At 32.8% G+C, this 12,814-nt stretch overlaps 1 protein-coding gene across 3 annotated transcripts in view; it reads right to left on the bottom strand.

The window, feature by feature from the left end:
- The window catches only part of LOC106876560 (ras-related protein Rab6), a 173,100-nt gene that overhangs the window by 75,249 nt on the left and 85,037 nt on the right, over positions 1-12,814 (bottom strand). For all 3 annotated transcript variants that reach the window (XR_016237450.1, XM_089337711.1, XM_089337710.1), the window contains one exon: positions 1,109-1,162. Coding sequence is in view for 2 of the 3 variants with exons in the window: in XM_089337711.1 (XP_089193837.1) it covers positions 1,109-1,162 (54 nt within the window). In the remaining variant the exon portion in view is untranslated. The remainder of the gene's footprint in view (positions 1-1,108; positions 1,163-12,814) is intronic.

Below are 12,814 nucleotides of genomic sequence, written 5' to 3'. Positions count from 1 at the left end.
CTACTAAGTTATGGGAACATAAACAATGAACTTCCACACAATTTCTGTCAAACTCATTTAGAGGGCATTGGTTGGTTCAAGGCCATAGTAGAAGACACTTGCTCAAGGTACCATGCAGTGGGACTGAGCCTAAAATTGCATGGTTGCAAAGTGAACCTCTTGACCACACATCTGCATCTATATCATTGATTTTTTTTCTTCTCATCACTGCATTCATCCCCACTAATCATTATGTATTTACTTTTAATTCTAATTTACTCCAAATGATTAGTTATATTTTACAGACTGCTTTTATTTCTATTCATTCTTACAACATTATTGAACTAACATAATTGTCATTTGCATTTTCCCTTCACAATAGTGCCTCATAGTTTTAAATACAATGTATAGTTGCTTTTGACCAATATACATCAATCATGCAAAATGATTTCTTTTGGCTGCGTACAAAGCAAAACTTTGTAAGGAAGGTAGGTTGAACTGATCCACCAAAACCAGGATGGAAAGAAAGTGAACTCACACCTAATGAGATTTGAACTAAGAACATAGAAACACGTAAATCTGTGAATAAATTAGTTTGGCAGAGACCTATTACAACCAACTCGCTGCTGTTGTAAATAACAAAGGGACACTGAAGACAGAATTCATATAACATCATATTTTAAATGTATACAATAAACATCTTCATGGAAGATGCTAAGTGTTCTGATACCATCTGAACATGAACTACAAAATGTATTTTCTCTAAAATCAATCAATATTAATTAAAAGTATAAAGATAAGTATTAAAACAACCAGCCATTAACTAAAAAAAGAATCTTACGTCAATTAAAGAAAAAAATAAAATAAAAGCTAAATGAAACTAATAGTGCTAAATGTAAATTTTCTAATATAAAGAAGTTAAAAAAATTATATTAACACATAAAGCAAAGGAAAAAAAATTAAAAAGTTTTAATGATTTAAAATATCAATTTATCTTGTCTAAGAATGGCTGGAATAGAAAATTTCCATGGTAGCAACAAGTATTTAAACTATAATAAATGACATTTTAGATAAAATATGAAAAAATTGATGTGTTAAGAGTTATGGTTGGATTAAAATGTTAACTTACAGTTCTGTCCTCTAGGTACATCGTTTTGGATAGGAAATCTATTCCAATTGTGGCCTGAAATGGAAAATAGTTATGTAAAATATGTAAAAAGAATCTATATGTGTATATCTATATGGCTATAAGTAAAAAAAATAAATATATTTGTGTTTGGAAGTACAAACACAAAAAGGTATTCAGCACATGTAGCAAGTTAATTATTCAGTAAAAGCTGATAATTGAGCCCATCCCTACATAGAGTTCCTTGTAATTCTTGAACCACCACCACAAAAGAAAAAAAGTATATAAGGGATGATGCGGATTGAGTGACAAGGAAATTGGTTCTAAGGAGAGGGATAACTGGTAGCGGAAAAGAAGGGGATGGAATGTGTGTATTTCTGCTCTCATATAATTACAACAGTTGAGGAAATAGAGTCTTAGTTAGAAGGATGAAAGAGGTATGGATGTTACAAAGATGAGTTGTGGGGAAGGCTTGACAGGTACAGATTGGGTGGCAGGATATAGGTATGAATGATATGCTTTTAGGACCTCATTTCTGGTGAGATGGATGTATTTTCAATACACACACACATATAGTGTAAATATATATAAAAAGTGGAAGGCTGGAAAACTGGAAAACGAAAAAGAAATCAGAAAGAAGCAAAAGGGGAATAAGAGTTATTTTTTTTAGACAGTTAATTATAAGGCTGAAGAGATAGTGTCTTTGATCCTATGGTACAGTTATTCAATCTGGTAGGGGAAGCACTTCCCAATTCTTCAACAGGAACTTAGGTATATGCTTACAACCGATGAACATTTCAGATCTAGAGTTCACTAGTGAGTTAAAATTCTTAGATCTGATATATATATATATATAAGTCAGTAAATAGTGGGGTTGTATTAACCGCACGTGGAGAAATAATAGGAAAATGAAGAATAAGGCAGAGTGCTAAACTGGAAGCATAGTTTAATAAAGATTTCTAACCGGCTTTCGTTGCGAAGCAAATTTTCAAGAAGGAGAATGAAAATGCTTTTTACAAAGAAGTACAAAATGAAGAAAATAATATATAAAAAAGATAGTATATAAAAAAATAAATATACCAATACATTATATTGTCTTTGAGCTTTTGAAATTCAATGGTAGTTCTTGTATATAATGGTTGGAAAAATAAGGATGCATGAGAATTAAGAGTTGTGTTAGGTTAAAAAAAGGGTTAAAAGTTTGTGTTAAGCAGGAAGTGTGGTGTCAAAACAGGAAGTACGTGTTGAAAAAGAGTTCATAACTCCAACTAAAAACATTTGTCTCCCCTTACACACACTTCCTGTTTTGACACCACACTTCCTGCTTAACACAAACTTTTAACCCTTTTCTTAACCTAACACAACTCTCAATTTTCATGCATCCTTATTTTTCCAACCATTATATACAAGAACTACCATTGAACTTCAAAAGCTCAAAGACAATATAATGTATTGGTATATTTATTTTTTTTATATATTATCTCTTTTTTCACTCTTATTATCTTTTATACATCTGTAGTTTTTCCACTCTTATTATCTTTTATACAGCCTTCTGTAGTTTTTTCACTCTTATTATCTTTTATATATATATATATATATATAATATAATATAATATATTGTTTAGATAAATGTCACTTTAAATTGGAGTATATATATTATTATATAGTTATTTTTATTATATATATATATGTATATATATATATATATATATATATATATATATTTCAAATATATAAATATGTGTGCGCATGTGTATGTATACACACACACACACATATATATATATACACACACATACACATGCACACACATATCAATACATTTGAAATTGATGATTTATGCCATACAGTTTCTTGCTATACATGCTCCTTCTGGTGATATTTTCGAGGCACTGTTTTAATGCCAACACTTTTAATCAAGTCACATTACATACAGGGAGACGGTGTACTTATTCTAAAAACTTGGTTAGACTGTCATTAAATTTGAAAACAAATATAAATCCAAAATTCTACATCCAACTATAATTTTGTGCATGAGTGTATATGTGTACACACACACACTCTTGCATGCAAATTTATCTTGAAATTATGGGGGATGTGTAAACATTTTTTCTTTTTAATACAACCCAAGTCGTAAGTCAATTTCTGTTAAAATTTCTAGATGCGTAATGTGTATTTACATAAGTGATTATATACACAATATGAAATATAAATATAGCTAAATGTGCACATAATTATTTCAGTGACTTGATGTTTTGTATATTTACTGTTTTTCTTTTCACTTTCTACATCCAAAGCTGCATTATAGTAGAATGATTTTAAAAATTAAGCAAAACATAGGATTTAAAACAAATATTTATGTTGTAATTAAATTTTACTTTCCTGGTGCAATCCAGAACCAAACATAATAAAAACTGACTGCTAACTTAGTATTTTCTATATTATCCTGTTTTATACACAATTACCAAACTGGAATGAAAACATTGGTTTTCTCAAACTTATTTATCTATAAGTAGTTAGAGTAATTTGCTTTTACAGATGGAAGCTCTCTTACTTTTGCCTTTCATTTAAGAGGTAAAGTAGGAGTGAAACCTGTTTGCTAACCAAACAGAGTGTGTCAAATATAGTTAATTGATTTTGTTTGCCATTTTGTCACCCAGTATAATAGATGCAACTCTCTTTAAGTTCAATTTATTAAATCAGATCTGCAAAGAATCTCAGACATTTCTTAGAATTATTTTGGTATATGAGTCTATAGTATGTTTAAATTCTTCACTTTGGGTTATTTCAAACGTCAACTGCAAACAAAGATTAGTGTAATTATTCTTTCATCTGTTTCAGTTATTTGACTGCGGCCATGCTGGAGCATTGCCTTTAGTCGAGCAAATCAACCCCAGGACTTATTCTTTGTAAGCCTAGTACTTATTCTATCGGTCTCTCTTGCCGAACTGCTAAATGACAGGGACATAAACACACCAGCATCGGTTGTCAAGTGATGTTGGGGGTGGGGTGGGGGACAAACACACACACACAAATATACATACATATATATATATATATATAAACAATATATGAGTATATGCATATATATGTACATGTATGTACATACCTTCATCTACATGTACATATAGATACATAACTTGGTACATGACGTGGCAAAAGAACATGGACAAAATGATAAACAAGGTACAACAAACAAGCAAGCCACATAGAAACATCTCCTTCATCAGCTGCCACCATTAAAACACCGGGGTTTTGAAGAATTAAGGCAGTACGCATCGTTGAAATGGTTCTTCCCACGAACACAAATTAAATTATTTTCGTGGAGGGTAGTGGCGGATGGAAAACGAGACAGGAAAACGAAACGGTGAATGAACAAACAAGCAAAAAGAGTGTACAGCCAGACATGAAGTGTGTATGTATTAAACGCTGTGAAGCACGAACAGGAGGGGGCAAAGAAGTACGTGCGAGCTTGGGGAGTCCAAGAACGAAAAGAAATAGCAGCCGGACACACGTGACCAAGGCTGTGTAAAGAGAGAGAGTAAGAGTAGCAGAGGGAAAAGAAGGGGAGGAAGTAGAATAAATGTGAGCAACGAGAGGTAGAGAGAGAGAGAGAGAGAGATAGTAGTAGTAACGGTGAGAGGTGAAGGACGAGTAACAAGAGATAGAGAGAGAGATAGTAGTGACAGGTAGAGGCGAAAAACAGTAGAGGGAAGAATGAGAGGGGGAGATAGATATAGAGATAGAGAGAGTCACGTTAGAAAGATAGTTAAAACTTACTGTATAAAGGTCAATGAGTGCGTTCTGTTGTGATACAAACAATATATGAGTATATGCATATATATGTACATGTATGTACATACCTTCATCTACATGTACATATAACACACACACACAGAACGGACTTCTTTTAGTTTCCGCCTACCAAATCCACTCACAAGGCTTTGGTCAGCTCGAGGCTATAGTAGAAGACACTTGCGCAAGGTACCACGCAGTGGGATTGAACCTGGAACCATGTGGTTGGTAAGCAAGCTACTTACCACACAGCCGCTCCTGTTGATTTTTTTTTAAAGACTATATTATAAGTAAGTGTGGCATGGCTGTTTGGTAAGAAGTTTGCTCCTTGAGCACATGGTTTTGGGTCCAAAAGCTCTGAGTGAAGTGAATTTGGTAGATGGAAGCTGAAAGAAGCCACTCATATATATAAAAATAAAATATATAAAAAAAATTATATATAACACATAAACAGAGCCTAAAAGATTGCTTTAAGATACATGGCGTATTTTATAAAAATGCCTGTTCAAGTATCACAGTAGCACAAAACTATTAGTAGCTCTTTTGGTTGTATATTTAATTTGATGTGTTTGTGTGTGTGTGCTGCACACATGCATATAAATGTATTTGAATGTGTATTACTGGTCTTCTTGCCGTGACGTCACATGATAATTATAATGTCATGCAAGTAGTGTCCTTTGATCCTTCGTTTCCAATCTTCCGTGAAAACATATCTTGTCAAGGGGAAATATTACCTTACTTGGAAACAAGTGAAGGTTGGTGATAGAAAGGGCACCCGTACATAAAAAAAAAAGTTCACCTCAACAAACTATGTCTTGCTCATTCACGTATAGAAAAATGGACGTTAAAACAACGATGATAATTACAAGTATGAGCACGTGAAAAGCAATTCAACATGCTTATGAATACATTATGGTTGGATTGGTGCAGAAAAATTAAATGGATTACAAAAAAAAAAACCCATTGAAATGGAGTTGAGCTGGACATGTCTAGAAAATAAGAGACGATCAATGGACTAAAAAAAGCTGACAGACAAGATTCTGGGGCATCACAAAAGAAACAGAAACTAGTAATGAAATGGCAGTGTGGTAAGTTTGTTTTCCATTTGCAGGATTTTTGGTTCAGCCTCACTCTGTGGCACATTGGTCAAATGTCATTTTCTATAACTTTGAGCTGACCAAAGCCTTGTGAATAGATTTAGTAGATGGTAACTGAAAGAAACCTGTTGTCTGTGTGTGTGTTATTGTCTCTGTGCCTTGGCATTGCATGATGGTTGTAAACAAGTGTCACCATCATCCCAAGTGTTCTTCATTTCCAGTCTGCCATGAAAACAGGTCTGGTCATGAGGGAATATCACCTTGGAAACAGGTGAAGGCTGGTAACTGGAATGGCAACCAAGCGTAGGAAAATGGTGCTGCAACAAATTGTCCCAGTCATGTGAACATGGAAAAGTAAATGCTAAAACAATGACTAGGAAGAAGGACAAATGAGTTGGGTAAATTTGACAAAATGAAGACTAATTAGAGGGAAAGAATTTGATTGATATGCACTCATTTAAGTACTCAAGTTTTATTTATACAAATTTAGTTGAATATGCTAATTTTTTCATCATATAACTTAATAGGATCTTGATTAAATGAAATGTATCCTTACAATGAAACAGTTCCCATTTTCTGGTCAAAAGCGATGCCGTTAAATGGAAGAGGAATTAGACGAAATGTTTAATGCATGAACCAGGAAGTTAATTAGTTAGGAAAACAAAAGGAGCAGAGAATGAATCAAGTAGGTCTAGATAAGTAGCTTATACAGTTAGCAAGTGCAGCAGCAGAACAGAATAGAGTTGATGCAGCTCAAAACAGAGACCACCTCTGTGTATGAGAGAGAGAGAGATTGTGGGTGTATCATCAAAGATCATCTTTAAGCAATATGCTAAAATCAGTAAGCAGTTCACGGCTGAAGTATATCTTGGCTAATTGATAAATGTTACTGCGATTTATCAATTGTGGACTGTCGGACCCTTTAATATTGATTTATTTACCAGATGATTATAAACAATTAATTCAACTGACGTTATTAATAGATCTCTAACTTTAACACTAAATCTCCTGTGTTGGGTATAAATATCCCATATTCCAAACCCTAATAACACTAAAATTTCATCCCAAAATAGACTGGATTGTCAGAGTTATATATCATCATCATCATCATCATCATCAACATTTAACATCTGTTTTCCATGCTGGCATGGGTTGGACAACTTGACAGGAACTGACAAGGTCAGGGCGCCATATCAGGTTCCATAAAAGCATACAAAAGGTTCTGACAAGTCCAGTATGGTGATATGTTGGGTCAATAAAAAGAACACCAGTCCAGAGCAATGAATTGGTATAAGAACTGTAAGAATACAGAACTGATTCTTTGTATTTGTTCTAGTTCTTTGTATTTTGGGTTCAGTTCCTGCTATGGTCTATTTGGGTGGTAGACTTAACCTGTTGCCCAGTTTAACACCACCATCACCACTACCACCACCTGACACCTGGGTACTTGTAGCAGAGTCCACTATTGCAAACATTCAGGCCAAGTTTCCAGTTTGAAGATACTTGCCTCCCTTCCCACCAAACTAAAAGATAACAGAATAAAACTTGTGTAGATCCTCCTTCAAGTAGGTGACTGTAATACTGTTTGCTTATCTAAGTAACCCTCCATTCCCACACACACACCTCACAACTAATTAACTAGCCAAGTTATGATCAGCTGTTATATAATGTTGGTAAATAACAATTAAGTGCTGTTTTATACCTGAGTTAAGCAGATTGTATATTATTTCTTCACTGCTATCATTTTCATATATTTGCCTCAATAAAAGAAGAAAAAACCCCCACCACCACCACCATCATCATCATCATCAACTTTTCTATGCTTGAATGGCTCAGATGGAATTTGTTGAGACAGATTTTCTATCACTGGATGCCCTTTTTGCATCTATATTTTTGCACATATGCCAATAGCCATTCATACATCAATCTAAATATTTTAATATTGTACACTACACAGGCTTGGCGATAACATGAAGCATAATTTCTCATCCACCATATGGAATAATGAAGGAAAATAATTCTTCAACATTTGGGTAAAAAATTAAAGTACATTTTAAAAGCTAAAAAAATTTGTCATATTTATTTATTGAAAATTGCCAAACGCAAGAACTATTTTTATTAGCAAAGCAAAGAATTTAGTTTATTGCTGGCATTATCACCACAGAACTTCCAAATGAAAATTGTGATTCCACGATTTTCAAAAGAAATGCCATTTATTGATATGAAATTAAATATTTTCATTAACAGTCTATTTTCTATATTCAATAACAAGCCATCTGCCTATTCACTAGCTTAATTCCATTTCTCTCTAAACTCTTTACAATGTGATTCCACACTGTGCATCCAGATTAGCTGGATATTTTGTAGCTTCAAGACAAGCTGTGCCAATTCTTTAAATAGCATGAAGCCCCAAGAGAACTGTGTTCTAACCAATTATTAGGTGAAAATACCTAATTGTTTGTGATGTCAGGTTCCACTACTGCATATACATAAAATTAAATAAGTAATTCAAGTAGTATTCTTGAAAATTATTAATTAATTGATCAATGGAATAAATTATAGTTATTACCTAAAGACATTTTAATTGCATAGCAGCTATTAATATTACGATTTAAACAGAGCAGTAATAAAACCCTACAAGAATGGAATGCTTACAAACAAGTGTCTGAGGAACAGTATTCGGATACAACATAAGGAATTATCTGGGAGTGAAAACAGGATCTTGCATATAATAGCTTTAATTGAAATCTTATTTCTTACAGTGAAATTCTCTTTCCCAACATGTATGCCTTTCTGAAAGAACAATCCTCCTCCTCTGCAATGGCATCATTACTATCAATATATCTACTTTTCCATGCTTGTATGTTTTGGACAGATTCATGACAGTTGTTTTGTCATCTGACAAAACCTTTGATTTATGTTATGCAAAATGAAATGAACTACAAAGACAGTTTTCTGCAATTTTAGGTCAAGAGTTATTTTAGCAGTGAACTTAGAAGGCATGTTGTTGTAACAGATATCAGACTTTTTAAAAACTATTTTCTTTATCCTGAGTTTGCTGGCACAGTGTATCAATCGGCAGTCTTTCCTATTATCTTCAGATACTATTCATAAGTTAGGTAAGGGATTGAAGCAAATCTTTGTTTTGACAGATGGGTCTCATGTTTTAACTTCTGGCCTTTTGTTCCAAAAGTCAATAATGTCATTTTAAGGTTCTTAAGTTTTTGATCTCTTAACTCAAGAATATCACCTAAAGACAATTGGAATATCAACTGAAGCTGGTTTCCATAAACACACCTACGATGAGGAATATCTCTTGAAAAATCTAACATTAATACAGACTCATGTCAGAAAGAATGCAAATTTAATAGTATAAAACAATTATAAATCAACCTTAACATAAATGTAACTTTAAACTATCAACTGGAATCAATTGAAGTGTGCAAGAATGAGGACTGCATTGGTGTGGATAAAGAAGTGACAGGATATACAAGCGGAAAGAAATTGTGGAAGAAGAAAACCAAGGAAGACATGGAGCAAAAGTGGTAAAAGCCGGACATCAGGAAACTGAACCTCACAAAAGAGAAGACAAATGAATAACAAATTCTGAGCTGTTGTTTTGGAAAAGAAACCCACAAAAGAATGGAGAAACAGTAATGGTGATGATGATGATGGAAAATCTATGTTAAGGACACCCTACAATAGCAAACATTTTTTTCATCAACTCCACAAACAACAAGAATACCTTACAAAAAGAAAGGAACTATCTTAATGCTAATAAGCTAAGTATATTTGATAGCACTTGCATTTTTTAAATTAAAATCTACAGATAGACACTTTCAAATGAAAGTTGTAGGCTGCATAAACTTCATACAACCACTTTGATGGTTAGTCAGTTTAGGAACTGCCGTTTATTATATGGGATTATATGGAATATAAAGATATCTCATTAAAATGCTTGATGAAATAGGAAAAATAACCAGCACAATAACATAACCTGACAATTATAATAAGAACAACAATACTCTGCCTGAAATAATAAAAGGGTGGTTTAGATTATTTCAAATATGTTCAATATCAGAAATAACTATTTTTCAGGTTAAATGTGAATATGAGGAAATATATCCCTAAGGGGTAGTTAAAAATTGGTCCTTGTAAGAACAGGGAGATAATTTTAAGCACTTTTAATTTTTGTTGTACAACCTTCTCCACAACTTGGAGGCATTGTTAACTAGCTTATTATGTAGAGATGTAAATTAAAAAGAAACATCAAGTGACACTTGGAACTGAGATTAATGGAAAATTTAATTATTGAGAGACACCAACAAAACAGTTAACTATAGAGAGCACTGACCACATATTTACATAATAAAAATGTGAGTGAGATACTACAGTGCCAGAAAGCAATGACAAAGGATATATTTCTACTGATGAAACCTAATAATACACAAACAGTTGTAGTAGTCTCCCTTGATTGCTAAGGCAAAGAATATGATTAGCTCATTTCTAATAACTTCATTTTACTGTACTGTTGCTTATTTCTGACATTGAAAACACTGGAAATAATCATAGATGGGTTTGAATGAAATAAGATGTTTAAGAATTCATTGACCATTATTGTATAGATATCAAAATAGTTTCAAAGGATTTTGCAGTTTTACAGAGAAAATTTGTTTTCAGAATGTAAAGTAATGTATGCATGTTTTCTTCTGAATTACAGTTTTGATGCGAAAACATAAGATATGGATTTATATATAGTGAAATAAATTTAAGAAACTGCTTTTTTAATGCTGTCAAGTTCTTCAGAATGCTTAGATTTCTTCTTCTTTTTTTTTTTTTTTTTCCTCAATTTCTTAGATGTTTAAACATTGAAGAACACAAAGCAAAAGAGAGGTAGTGCAACCTAGATAGATTATTGAGGGTTAAATAGTCTTTCATCAAAAGATAAGAATAACAGCAATGTGAGGAGATACATATTCATATATTTCTTAATGCAGACTTTTGAACTGCAAAAAATATTTCGACAAACGTTCACTGATCTTGATAAAGAAGCAGTTCTATAGAGATTATTACAATTTTGAAGTAACTTCAGAAAGAGTAATTATAGTTAGGTGCAGGCATGACTACATGGCATCTTCAGCAAGTGTTTTCTGCTATAGCCTCAGGCTGACTAAAGCCTTGTCAGTGGATTTGGTAGACAGAAACTAAAAGAAGCTCATCATATGTGTGTGCACGCGTGCATATACATACATATATATATATATATATATATATATATCTGTTTGTGTCCCACTACCACTTGACAACCAGTGTTGGTGTGTTTACATCCCTGTAACTTAGCAGTTTGGTAAAAGAGACTGATAGAATATGTAACAGGCTTAAATAGAAACAGCATGGAAGCCCATCATACATTATTATCATCACCATCATTTTAGTGTCCACTTTTCCATCTGTTTGAGACTGATTTTCTGTAGCTGAATGCCCTTCCTGTTGCCAAATGTCATCTATTTCCAGGCAAGGTAATATTTTCCCCATTTTTAATCATGTTTCTTCATGGAAGTGCTTCCACATGTCTACACACAGTTCCAGTGCAAGAAAAATCAGTAGAAAAGTCAGCGTAAAAATGATGATGGTCCTATTTTTAACATCATTACTATTTGTAACTATAAGATTGTAGTTTAAAAATAATGACTGATCATATAAAAGGGTATGGATTTAATACACAAGAAGTAACACTCCCTTCTAAGCCTTAAGGACATCTCACTTAAAACATTTTATATTCTGAAGAAATCAGAAACATCTCGAAAAATTTATCTTGAAGCAAGTATCAAAAAGAGAAAAGCTACTGAAGTTAAATAACCCAAGAAGAGAAAAATGATAATGATGTTTTTCTTGAAAAACATTTGCAATGAAAACCCATCTATCGCTTCAATTTTAATCATTTCCTTGAAACCTCCTTTTTAGAGACATACACTTAAAGAAAATTGAAGAAAAGCTCATTATCTTTGTTGAAATCAAGTGAAAAGGAATCTAAAAATGGAAATTATATGAAAACCTGTGGCAAATAACTTTCATTAATGAAAACTATTAAAGTGTAAAATTAAGAGTATAGATATTATTTGAAACTTTTAAGCCACAGAGGAAATAGAACTTCATTAACAAAATATCAATGACAACTTAGATTGAAAATACTAAAATTAGTGCGCAATTAGAATTTTGCTTTGCTTTTTTTGTTTTACTGCAAAGATAATGCACAGGAGATACTTAAATATCAAGCTAACAATAGATATTGTACTAGCAAATAGCATTGCTCTAAATTGAGTTGGCAGAAGAATTTTGATCAGCAAGTTCTACTTGACAATTGGGTTCAATCACAAGAGTGATCAGAAAGCATTAATGACACAAAGCCAGTCAAATGCAATTAGAATTACAAACATGTGCATGCATACCAACAGTCACAAAAGAATTGAGAAATATATTCCAAACCATACTTGGAAATTATTGAAAATCTGATCTGCAATTTTAGTAGCGCATAATGAAGTCACATTTCAAAAAGAAATCATGCAAACCCCAATAGATTTTGTTACAACCAAGCATCTTTTTTTTTCTTCTTTTTAATCATATAAAGATCAGTTCTGCAATTGTCAAAATTCAAAAGACTCAAAATCAGAAAATTCCTACCTGTTTCTTAATATTTAAGAAAAGGTCATTAGTTATCTAAGGTCAACAGGCTGTCCAAAAGCCGAAATCTCATCAAGCTTCTGTCAGAAATTCTAACTATGTCTTTGGGGCAAGGAGGTGTCTGTCACAACCCTCA

The sequence above is a fragment of the Octopus bimaculoides genome, chromosome 19 (genome assembly GCF_046866305.1).
Source record: "Octopus bimaculoides isolate indiv1 chromosome 19, ASM4686630v1, whole genome shotgun sequence".
Classification (NCBI taxonomy): Eukaryota; Metazoa; Mollusca; class Cephalopoda; order Octopoda; family Octopodidae; genus Octopus; species Octopus bimaculoides.
This window is presented reverse-complemented; position numbering and strand designations above follow the sequence as displayed.